The sequence below is a fragment of the Nothobranchius furzeri genome, chromosome 15 (assembly GCF_043380555.1).
Source record: "Nothobranchius furzeri strain GRZ-AD chromosome 15, NfurGRZ-RIMD1, whole genome shotgun sequence".
Lineage (NCBI taxonomy): Eukaryota > Metazoa > Chordata > Actinopteri > Cyprinodontiformes > Nothobranchiidae > Nothobranchius > Nothobranchius furzeri.
Genome location: NC_091755.1, coordinates 42,515,572 through 42,528,242, shown reverse-complemented (window position 1 = coordinate 42,528,242; position 12,671 = coordinate 42,515,572). Strand labels below are relative to the sequence as shown.

At 43.6% G+C, this 12,671-nt stretch overlaps 1 protein-coding gene across 4 annotated transcripts in view; it reads left to right on the top strand.

The window, feature by feature from the left end:
* Positions 1–1,493: 1,493 nt before the first annotated feature.
* The window catches only part of acss2 (acyl-CoA synthetase short chain family member 2), a 63,033-nt gene continuing 51,855 nt past the window's right edge, over positions 1,494–12,671 (top strand). For 3 of the 4 annotated variants that reach the window (XM_054745630.2, XM_070544865.1, XM_070544863.1), the window contains exons 1-7: positions 1,494–1,619; positions 2,163–2,327; positions 2,867–3,062; positions 8,250–8,341; positions 11,114–11,217; positions 11,285–11,357; positions 11,603–11,678. In XM_054745630.2, coding sequence (XP_054601605.1) covers positions 2,201–2,327; positions 2,867–3,062; positions 8,250–8,341; positions 11,114–11,217; positions 11,285–11,357; positions 11,603–11,678 — 668 coding nt within the window. In that variant the 5' untranslated portion in view covers positions 1,494–1,619; positions 2,163–2,200. Of the gene's footprint in view, positions 1,620–1,983; positions 2,328–2,866; positions 3,063–8,249; positions 8,342–11,113; positions 11,218–11,284; positions 11,358–11,602; positions 11,679–12,671 lie in introns of those variants that run through there. The other variant, XM_070544864.1, reaches the window with a different exon arrangement.

The window sequence follows — 12,671 nt, the reverse complement described above, 5'->3', positions numbered from 1 at the left end:
AAAAATTCCTGTACAAGGAACCCAGCAGGTTGCATCGAGTCACTGACTAGTGTCAAGAGTCTTTACAGCAATCCTCATACTAAGCAAGCATATAGCGACAGTGGAGAGGAAAACTCCCTTTTAACAGGAAGAAACCTCCAGAGGATCCTGGCTCAGTATAAGCAGCCATCCTCCACGACTCACTGGGGATGGAGAAGACAGAGCAGACACACACACACACACACACTGATTCAACAAGCACATGCTGAGCAAACTCCGGCGCGCCGTCAGACTGAAGGCAGAAATGAGCGCTGCCTCCTCCGTGATAAAAAAACTTTTAAGAGGTTTTATAACATTTTTCATTCAAGGTCAAATTAAGATATTAGCTTCTATTTTGGGATGACGTATTAAAGTCAGGTCCGCTCCAGCCAGTGACTCCTCATGAACCTGACCACAACTCATGTTACTGCAGCATTTGTTATTCCAGTTCGCATGACAGCGGATCGCAGATTCAGCCACACCATAAAACAGCAATAAGTGGGTCTGAGGCAAAAGTGAACCTCATGGCTTTTCCATATTTTCCCCTATAGACATTTGATTACGCACAAGTAGGTGATCAGCTCAGGTTTACGCACAGGTTAAACGTTCCTACTTTAAGAAAACCGTTAAATTGCATTGTTTATGTTCTACCTGGGCACTCTAAACATTTATTTAAAATTAAATCAAAGGAAATTGTAATGGTATCGAATGTTTAATTACTATTTAAAAGATGAAAGTGATGGGGAAAAAGGTCGATCATATTTTTTTAACCCTGTCTGTCGAGTGACTGTTTAGCTTGACGTCTGATATATACATATATATTGCCATGCCCTGATGTGGGGCTGGGGGGTGCGTCGACATGGTCGTGACATAGAAGGGGGTGCGCGGCTAACCGCTGTTTTATGACCATAATCTACCTAATACAAAGCAGACATTCCCAAGAGCAAATGTATGATAATTTATGACTCTTTCGAAGCCTTTCTCCCTTTCTCCAAGTGCACTTTGCTGATGACTGCAGGGCGAGTATTGGGACTGGGCCTTTTTCTGCAGACATTGTACTAGTGATGTGTTGTTCACGATTGAAACGGCTCTTCAAGTCGGCTCTTTTAAATCTGAAGAGCCTGCTCCGTCTCGGACAAGCCGAATCAGAGATTTTTGTTTTTACTTGAAGACTATAGATAACCCATGCATGCGCGGGAAGAACATGCTAACTCCAGGCATGCATGAGAACAAACAAACTTCAAGTTAAAGAAGAAAAGCACAGGTGGGATTCGAACCTGCATCCTTCTCACTGCAAAGCAGCAGAGTTGTACCAATACAAATCTCATGTTTAATAACTTACAAAGTACCTTACTTAGTTCATTCATTCATTCATTCCTTTGAAATGTTGAATGTGGGTGTGTGAAAATAAAGGTTTCAAAAATCCTGAGCTTTTGGTGAGTACTTGAAGGCACCGCGGACTCTGATTGGCTGCCATGTGATGCCAAACAGAGTCCCCTTGTCTTTATGGCCAGTGTCAGCCGTATGTTAATGTCGATGGTGTCAGCACGGGGACAGCAACACCACACCAGAGGGCAACGACGTAATTGTGTTGGATGAAGGCACGTTTTGTTTAGATAACCAACCTGTGTCTGGGGTCTAATGAGCTAAAACTAGTTATCTTTGAACGCACTACCCCAGTTCGTCTGTTTTTTCCCCTCATGTTTTGTAGTGAGCTAGGTTAGCCTGTTAGCTTAGCTATACACTTCCGTTCGTACAGGACTTTTGACTGAAGCAACGAGACGCCCTCGAGCCCAATTTAAACGTGCGTCTACTTTGCAAGCTCCACTGTTCAAAGTGGATCTATTGTTCCTATTGCACGATAAGTTTGGGTGTAAAAAGGGTGGAAAAACATCAGCCTGCAAAACAAGGAAGTCTGAATGAAATGAACCACTAGCTTTCTGCTATAAACAAGCGCATATTTGCTATTCGCGCGAGATTTGACAGGACGTCAGATGAAGTGTTTAACCCGCGTGTTCCCGGGTAATAGCTCAGCTCAGCAACACCATCCGTCTCTGCTTAATTATTAGTGGAAACATTTGGGCAGACTTTGATCTGAGGAAGTGTCCTTGTCAGAGCGGCGTGCCCTCCTCCTCCTCCCACAGAGTCTCCTGTCAGTGATCCTGGAGAGATTGAAGCCAGCATGATTCCCGACAAAGCCCCGAAGGAGGACGTTTTCCACGGGTCGGAGGACCTGAGGAGGAACGCGCACGTCCCCAGCTTTGAGAAGTACAAGGAGCTGTACGTCCAGTCTGTGGAGAATCCAGCCGGTAGGTCGCTGTGATCGCATCACATCCTTCGGATGGGTCCAGGCTTCCTGCTGGTGACAAGTTTAGAGGAGACACGTCTTAAAGCACCAAGAGGAGCCTAGCTTGGACCTTTTCACTCTTTAGGGTTAAAGGTTGATCTAAATCAAGTATTAAAAGGTTTAAACCTCAAAAACGACGATAATATACCGACCCGCCGTTTTAGCTATTCATTCGTTTATTGTACAGAACAATGTGAGGTCCTGGGTTCTGTAGAGGTGTTGGTTCTGTACGGTTCTGACCAGCTGATAACACTCCCGTCTCATTCTGAGCGTACCCAAAGATCTGGAGTTAACTATTTTAACCTGAATATTCCGTACAACCTCTCTACTCAGTGTGTTGTGCTTGTATTACTGCTCAGTCACACCTGCTTATTATAGGATGTTGTGAGCGGCGCAGTTGGTCTCCATTTATCATTTCAATGTAGATTTTGACCATGTCAGGTGTTTACTGTAGCATAGCTCCACCCTGATTGGTCCAAACTGCCTGTTCTGTTCTGCTAGAGTTCTGGGGGGCTATTGCTAAGGACTTCTTCTGGAAGAGCCAACACACGGGACGGTTCCTGGACTACAACTTCGATGTGACCAAAGGCGAAATCTTTGTCAAATGTATGGAAGGAGCCACCACCAACATCTGCTACAACCTCCTGGACCTCAATGTCCACGAAAGGAAACTCGGGGACAAGGTTGCCTTTTTTTGGTCAGTATGAAAGCGTGTGCGTGTGTGTGTGTGTGTGTGTGTGTGTGAGAGACCTCACATGATGCTTTTGTAACACCCCGCGTCCTTTTCACTTATTGCCTTCACACTTCTGCTCTTTAGACATACAAGAAAAAACGGAACCTACAGATTTTTCTAAAGCCTATCGATGTGAGTGTGGTCGTCACGCCATCCTTTACTGTCAAAGCTCCTCGTTTACCTAATCAACTTGAATCTCTGACAAATAGCAGTAGACATGTTGGGGTCACTTGGTGGACAGTGCTGGCAGTTTTTAAAAAAGGGCAGGGCTTTGGGGGCGTGGCGAATTTTGACATTCTGCCATGAAATTACATTTGCTTCTCATTCCATCACTTCTGATAGTATCGGTACAAAATTTCAGGTGGCGGATACAAATCCGAACTTCAAAAGATAATAACCTGAAAACCTGGTGGGCATGGCTTATTTTTTGCAATAGCACCCCCTGGGTCCATTCAAAATATCAGCCCCAATCCATGCTCTGATAGCCTAGTGAACTAGACCGAATTCTTACTTTGGAAAGTCCATTGGGACCTCTGCAGCCCCTAGCAGCATTCTGGCTGGCCAAGGGGGTTCAAAAACATAGCTGTGATAGGTCAATAATGGCGGGCCAACCATAGTGCTCTATCTGCTTTGTGGGCCAATCAGGGCCCTCTATTCATCTGTTGGGCAGGTTGATTCAACAGAGTGGAACAAGGTGGTGACAGCTCTTTTTAAACAACTTTTACATAAATTTAGGACTTTTTGGACTTGGGTTTTATTAGATTCAGGAGCAGATAGATGTATTTAAGTTATTTTTTCAGAAAAAAAGTCTTTTCTCTTTCTTAAACAGCAGACCGCCTCGTTTACCGACATCCGTAGCAGCGAGTATGTCACGTTGTTCATTGTCCAGTAGCATGTGGCGATCGTTTGAAAGACAACACTAGAACCCTTCCCACAGCTGAGCCTACAATGGAGCATTGCCAGACTAAATAATATATATTTTTAGTCTGGCTTGCCAGCCTAATGGCAGGGTTTTTCCTGCGTTCAAATTTGCATGGCGGCCGCCTCCAGTTATTTTTGTGCCGCCCCAGCCTGATTTCACTCTGCCCCCAGCTATATGGATGTTATTTTAACTGCAGTTGCAGCATCGCGCCACTACAGGGCGCTGTATCAGCAGCGGTGCACCGAAAAGCACTAAAACCGCTACAGAAAAAGATGAAAAATTGCTTTTCTAGTTGGTACGTATCTATGGTTGGTGCTATTGATGTCCTGATCTTCCCCCAGGCTCTTCCATATCAGAGCAGGGCTGTACAGTGGTGTCTGTGCGTGTCTGTCTGTTTTTAAACGTAGCACTGGTGCAACATCTTTCATTTACTATTTTCCCCAGAACTTTATTGAACAAGTTAAGTGTAAGAAAAATGCTTTTTACTGGCGCACAGTGTGGTCATCTGGATGCAGTGGAGGAAAATAAAGGAACCAGCAAAGGCAGAACAACGGGTCACATTACACAAGTGTACGGCAAGCCGTTGTGGTACATAATTCACAAACGCTTCTATCTCTGAACATAATTTAAACTGGATTATTGCCAACCCGTACATTATAAATATGCCACCGTTACATTGTTAGCAGCAGAAATTAAATGTTATTACCATTTCCAATACAAATGCATGTTAATGAAATACATTATATTTTACTGCATATATTTATGTGTTATTATGACTCAGATGAGTGTTATTAATACAAACCTAAAATGTTACTGAAATGTAGGTCAAATATTTAAAAATATTTTTAACTACGGGAGTGCAGAATTATTAGGCAAGTTGTATTTTTGAGGAATAATTTTATTATTGAACAACAACCATGTTCTCAATGAACCCAAACAACTCATTAATATCAAAGATGAATGTTTATGGAAGTAGTTTTTAGTTTGTTTGTAGTTTTAGTTAGTTTAGGGGGATATCTGTGTGTGCAGGTGACTATTACTGTGCATAATTATTAGGCAACTTAACAAAAAACAAATATATACCCATTTCAATTATTTGTTTTTACCAGTGAAACCAATATAACATCTCCACATTCCCAAATATACATTTCTGACGCAGACTTCTTCTTGTACCACTGCTTGAAGAAGGTGTCTTCCAGAAACTGGCAGTAGGACTGGGAGTTGAGCTCGACTCCATCCTCAACCCGAAAAGGCCCCACAAGCTCATCTTTGATGATACCAGCCCAAACCAGTACTCCACCTCCACCTTGCTGGCGCCTGAGTGGGACTGGAGCTCTCTGCCCTTTACCAATCCAGCCACGGGCCCATCCATCTGGCCCATCAAGACTCACTCTCATTTCATCAGTCCATAAACCCTTAGAAGAATCAGTCTGGAGATATTTCTTGGCCCAGTCTTGACGTTTCAGCTTGTGTGTCTTGTTCAGTGGTGTCGTCTTTCAGCCTTTCTTACCTTGGCCATGTCTCTGAGTATTGCACACCTTGTGCTTTTGGGCACTCCAGTGATGTTGCAGCTCTGAAATACGGCCAAACTGGTGGCAAGTGGCATCTTGGCAGCTGCACGCTTGACTTTTCTCAGTTCATGGGCAGTTATTTTGCGCCTTGGTTTTTCCACACGCTTCTTGCGACCCTGTTGACTATTTTGAACGAAACGCTTGATTGTTCGATGATCACGCTTCAGAAGCTTTGCAATTTTAAGTCTGCTGCATCCCTCTGCAAGATATCTCGCTATTTTTGACTTTTCTGAGCCTGTCAAGTCCTTCTTTTGACCCATTTTGCCAAAGGAAAGGAAGTTGAGGGTGTTGATGTCATTAGACCACACCCCTTCTCATTAGAGAGATGCACATCACCTAATATGCTTAACTGGTAGTAGGCTTTCGAGCCTGTACAGCTTGGAGTAAGACAACATGCATGAAGAGGATGATGTGGACAAAATACTCATTTGCCTAATAATTCTGCACTTCCTGTATAAATATCAGATGGGAAAAAAGGAACTAAACACCAATCTGATGCATATTATTGAGCCTTTCATAATAATAGTCTGTTATTTCAGCCTGATAATTTTGTTGTTTTATTTCATATTTTTAGCAGCAAACCAGTTTTGTTTCACTTGAAACATTGTCAGATGGAATATTTTATTAATCAACAGAAGCTTAGATTAGAACACTTAATGAAAACATATTTGCCTTTAAAAAGTGAGGCAGTTAAATGCACAGAGTACGCATGTGCTGGCGCACGGTCAGGATGGTACCGCCTCTGCCTCAGTTTGAGCCAGGAAACCCCTGAAGGCTTTGGCTGACGATTGTGAAACTTTGTACACTTGTGTAGTGTTTCAGGACCTACAAAAAAGTCTCTTGGAGCCATGCTCCATATCCCAAAGGAAGTTAGCCATTTTGGTCCAAGTGCGCCATTTAGTGTTTTTTGCCCATGTTGAAGGTACGCACTGTACCGCTTAAGCGGTAAAAACGTGCACGCTCATTACAATCTCACTCCCATGGTGCGCTCTGGTTTTGGTTTTCTATGAGCCACAGATCTATGTTGTGTGTGTATTTATCCAACGGCGGGCGGAACCAGGACCAGCTGGGGAAACGCCCGGTGGCCCTATCTGAGCTCGGTGCTTTTTGGTTCTTTCGGGCCGGTGTTACTCTGTAGATCACCTGCTGCTGATGAGAGGAGTTCTCCTGTCAGGACCAGTGAGCTGTTGCCAACCCTAACCCAACCAGCTTCTGTTCCTAGAAACACGCTATAGCCCAGACTGTAGTGACCTGTTATTTATAGTATTATAATTAATATGACGTGAATGCACTAAACCCACAGGTGAAGGAAAATCAGATAAAATCAGCCTGAATATTTTCTCCCACAGCTCAGCTCTGTTAGAAATAAGCAGTTGTCTGCTTCAGCTGGACAACATCAAGTCAAAAAAGTGTTCACAGATAACTGATGTTTCAATGAAGAAACTAGATTAATCATTTTTCATTTTAATATCTGTTTAATTTCATTTCTAAGGTTTGGATGTCTGTGAACTTTACTGAATTTTCTGATTGATGTAAATAATACACAATTTAATTAATAACAGGTATGGATGTGGTTTGGTCTGAGGCCTATTTTTCTAAAGCCCAACAGTGTGGGCGTGGCTAAGCTTCAGATTTTGACTTGTCGCCAAGAAACATCTTGGTTTTATAACTTCCACATGCATGATCAGACAAAACTGAAACTTCATGAGTGTCATCACGGACCAGACCTGAAGCTCATTACATGTTTATTTGCTGGCATTGTCTAAGCCACGCCCCCTCACAGCAGGAAGTCTATTGTTTTTCTTTAAAAGGTCAAGATTTGACCTTTTACATCTAATCAAGATGAGACGCTGCCCAGTTCACGAGCCCATGATAGTGCACAACTGCATCTAGTACTCGGTGTGTTAATGAAGGTGTGGAGCTAAATCCCACTACATGCCTTGTAAGTACACTTGGCTGTAATTTCCACATTTCTGATCTGCACCAAATTGAGAGAAATGGATATTAATGCAGCTCCTAACTGAACTGGATGCAGAATGTTGGTGCATGTGAGCCAGTGTCTCCACAGCACTACCTACACACATTTAAAAATGTAATATCTTCTACTAAAAAGTTCAGAACTGTACCAGACTTGCTGGGCTTCATCACACAACTGCAACAACCACATTAATGGTGACTAGTTCAAATTAGTTTAGCTCCACCCACTTACAGACAATTGGCTATAAATAAACATGATAAGTTACCCCAAGCTACACCACGTTGATTTTGGTTCTCTGAAGAACAGGTAAGAGACTTTACTTAGATTGAAGACAGCGCCACCTAGATAGATTGAAACTTGAATTACTTTAACAAAGTCACAAACAGGCCAAACTTGTGTTTTATCACACACAACTTGTAAATGTGTTCACTTGTTCAGTAATCTAGACCACTATAGCACCACCTCCAAAGACATGGTTTGCTTTCTGTGACATGTGCACGGTCTGATTTCAACCTGCCTTTACATAGATGATATTTCGCTGCGAGGGCCGAACGAGGCTGCTTGCAGCTTTAACTATGAAGTGTTGTTTTAATCCATGTGGTTTTTGTTCAAACAGACTTTTATTCAGTCATATTCTAATGGCTGCAGGATGGAAATCATTTGTGGTTTAAATAATGCAGGGAAGGCAACGAGCCCGGAGATGAGCTGACCGTGACCTACCGGGAGCTGCTGCAGATGGTCTGTCAGTTTTCTAATGTGCTGAAATCTCAAGGTGAGCTACAGGGATTATACCTGTAGGTTTTATTCAACTTCATGTTTACAACACTATGCAAAGTAGCGATGCACCGATATCAAATTTTTTGGGCCGATACCGATATTCGACATTTAAGATCACTGTTATGGCGATAACCGATATTTGCCGATATCGATATACTGACATTAATGCCTTTAAAATCAGCAGATTTTGTACAGAATGAAAATTATTAAAGCTGAATTTACGTTATTATGTACACACACACACACACACACACACACACACACACACACATTTACAGTTCTGAGAAGATTTCATTCACTGTTCACGTGACTAAACAATTGCACATCACCCCCCTCACCCTCTGAAACAGGCAAACAAATGGAGACAAGATGGAAAAAATATCGGTTGTTAACACTGACCCGGTTTTATTTATCGAACCGATACCGATATGTTAAAAAATGACTAACATCGGCCTGTACCGATATTGATGCCGATATATTGTCCATCCCTAAATGCAAAGTAATCCATCAATCCATTCTCAACCACTTATCCAGAGGCGGGTTGCGTGGCCAGCAGCCTAAGCCGATACGCCCAGGCTTCCCTTTCACCAGCTAATTGGGCTAGCTCTTGTTGGGGAATCCCAAGGCGTTCCCTGGTACAGCCAAGAAACCCAGTCCCTCCAGTGTGTCCTGGGTCTTCCGTTGGGTCTCCTCTAGGGCTGAGCGATTAATTGCATATGCAATTAAATTGCGATGTGACAAAAGGAGATTTTCTAATCATAAAGGTTGCGAGTTGACTGGCAGTGAGTGGTTAGCACAATGCAATACATGGAAAAACCGATAGGGACGCTAATGCTATTATCACCGATTACATTCTTACAAATAATGAATTAGGAATGTGCCAAATTATTACATTTGGAGCCTAATTAAAAAGTTAAAACTGCTATTTATCAATAAGTACAGACAGATATTTTAATAAAGCTATAAAACTGTAAGAGACTTAAACCTCAGAGTTTTGGCAAGCTGCTGTGAACGTAACTGAAGTACGGGAGCTCTGCATGGACAAGACGTCCAAAACTCTAAACACAAAGACTTCAATAAATGGGACACACTTCTTTCCTGCTAATACATTTTCACAGTTGATGCAAATACCTATGCTTCTCAAGGGTTGTGCTCCTGGCTGCAAAGCATCACACCTTCAAATACAAAAATTTGTCTTTACTTGTGAGTGTTTATGTAGACAAATAAACTTGTTGATATAATTCATAGATACAGAAACTTGTTTATATTCAGCACGAGTTACATAGTTTGTTTTGCATCCGTTAGTTGAAAAATATGAGAAAAGCCCCTTGAGAAAATAATCGAGAATTAAATTGCAATATTGAAGAAAAAAAATCGCAATTAGATTCTTTTCCAAAATCTTTCAGCCCTAGTCTCCTCCCATTTGGACAAGCCCGGATATCCTTACCAGGGAGGCGTCCAGGAGGCATCCTAACCAGATGCCCGAGCAACCTCAACTGACTCCTCAACGTGGAGGAGCAGCAGGTTTACTCTCGGATGACTGAGCTTCTCACCCACCCTGTGGAGAAAACTAATTTCGGCCTCTTGTATCTGCGATGTAGTCCTTTCGGTCACTACCCACAGCTCGTGACCATAAGTGTGGGTAGGAAAATAGATCAACCGGTAAATTGAGACCTTTGCCTTTCGGCTCAGCTCTCTCTTCACCGAGACAGATCTGTACAACGCCCGCAGTGCTGCAGGCGCAGCGCCAATCCGCCTATTGATCTCGCGCTCCATCTTTCCCTCATTCGTGAACAAGACCCTGAGATACTTAAACTCCTCCACTTGAGGCAGGACCTTGTCCCGGATCTGGAGAAGGCATTCTACCCTTACTCGATTTAAGACCATGGTCTCTGATTTAGAGGAGCTGATTCTCATCCCAGCCTCTTCACACTCGGCTGCGAACCCCTCCTGTGAAAGCTAGAGATGGCTGTACGATGAAGCCAACAGGACCACATCGTCTGCAAAAAGCAGAGACCTGATCCTTTGGCCATCAAAACAGATACCTTCAATACCTTGGCTGTGCCTAGAAATCCTGTCCATAAACGTTATGAACAGAATTGTTGATAAAGGGCAGCATTGGCAGAGTCCAACTCTCACCGGAAACGAGCTCGACTTACTGCCGGCAATGCAGACCAAGCTCTGACACAGGGCCTGGTACCCCATACTCCCGGAGTACCCCCCACATGGCTCCCTGGGGGACACGGTCAAACGCCTTCTCTAAATCCACAGAACAAATGTTGGGTGAACTCCCACGCACCCTCCAAGATCCCCCTAAGGGTATAGAGCTGGTCCAGTGTTCCACGGCCAGGACCAAAACCACATTGTTCCTCCTGAATCCAAGGTTCGACAATCCGTTGGACCCTCCTCTCCAGAACCCCTGAATAGACCTTACCAGGGATTCTCAAGAGTGTGATCCCCTTTGTGATGCAAAGTCATGAAACACTGATCTCTGTCAGTGTGCCCCAGGGCAGCTGTGGCTACATTGTACCTCATCATCACGTGTGTGTGAATGGATGAATAGTACATTGTAGTGTAAAGCGCTTTGGAGTCCTCTAACTCAGAAAGGTGCTATACAAGTGTGAGTCATTCATCATTTATTTGTGTGTGTGTGTGCTGATTTTCTGCATTTTTAGTATTCACACGTATTTTAATCGTCATCTCTACCCACCTGACCCCTGTATAATCTAGATTATACCATCGGGTGATCATCTGGTCTTTTCAACAGGAGTGAAGAAGGGTGACCGCGTCTCCATATACATGCCCATGGTTGTGGAGCTGGTGGTGGCCATGCTGGCTTGTGTTCGTATTGGAGCAGTTCACTCTATAGTGGTGAGTGTGTGACTGGCGTCTGTGAAATTAGACTCCACACACTCTAACGTGCCTCTCCTGGCTCTAGTTTGCAGGTTTCTCTGCTGAGTCTTTGTGTGAGAGGATCATGGACTCCCAGTGCTCCCTGCTCATCACCGCAGGTCAGTTCCAGCTGAAGCTACAGGTTCAGTGGTCCTCAGCATGATGGCTCTACTGGAGTAGAGGACCTTTCTCTCGTCCACATAGACCTGATCTTGAAACGAGTTTCACCTCTCCTTCTGCGGTCCGGGGTCTAATTCTGTTTCTGTAACTCGATAGTTGTAAATATTAATGATTAACATGACTTCCTCAAGTTTTCTCCCTGTTGGACGGCCTTGTTAATCTGTTTGTTTCTTTGCTGTTTCAGATGGTTTCTATCGAGGAGAGAAGCTGATCAACCTGAAGCTCTTAGCTGATGAAGCTCTACAGAAATGCAGAGACAAGTAAGCTGCTGTTGTTCCTTAACCCTCCTGCATTGTTAATGGGGTCAGATTGGCCCCAGGTGCATTTTTTTTTTAAAGAGTGCACCATTTCAGCCTTGCCAATGGATAAACAATTAACCATGTTTAATCACCACTGGTCCTGGAGGGCTAGGACGGTGGAAGGGTTGAGCCTGGTTTATGCTTCTGTGTCAGCTCCATAAGCGAGATATCCACATGCACTGACAGAGACATTTTTCTCTCGGACTTCTCCGTCTCCTGGGGAGTGTTGTAAAGCAATTCCCTGCCAGGACAACAGAGGGAGTAGCGCTGTTTGGGGGTATCCTGCCACCATGACATTCATGTACTGGGTCCATTTACTATTGTGTTTTTATAATTTTAATGTATTTCAGAGACTTTAACAGGGACAAGTTTGTCCCTCATTCTCCTCCACCTCTTCATGTGCTCGCCACCTCAAAAACCACATTTCCCATCATTTCCGTCCATGAATAAAACATTCATATTTTCAAGCCTATATTCCATCTCTCCCTCAATCTATTTCTCTCTCTGTCTGTCTGTCTGTCAATTTATCTATTTCTATATCTACCATAAATCCTCTAATATTAGCCTGTATTTAATTAACTGCCGGGTATCATATTTTGGTCGGAGTCGGCGGAGGTGAATAATGGCCGTTTTTTATTGTGGCCGGGTGGAATGTGGTAACAAGCAAGTACGGGGGCGGTTGTGTCATCGTCTCACTTTTGATTTGCCAGCGATAGACCGCGAGGATAACTTTAACCGTGCGGAGACGAAGAGGAGGCGAAAATTTGATATCAAGTTCAAAGAGAGCGTGCTGATTATGCTGCAGAACACTCTGGGGAGCAGTAGCAGGGGTTGTATGAACTAGTCACTAGTCGACTTCACCGCTCTATAGTGACTTGTTATGCCTGTCATCGACTAGTCGCTGTCACGTGATAATGACCGGCAAGATGCAGCCCTCGGAAAAGACAGCAGCCT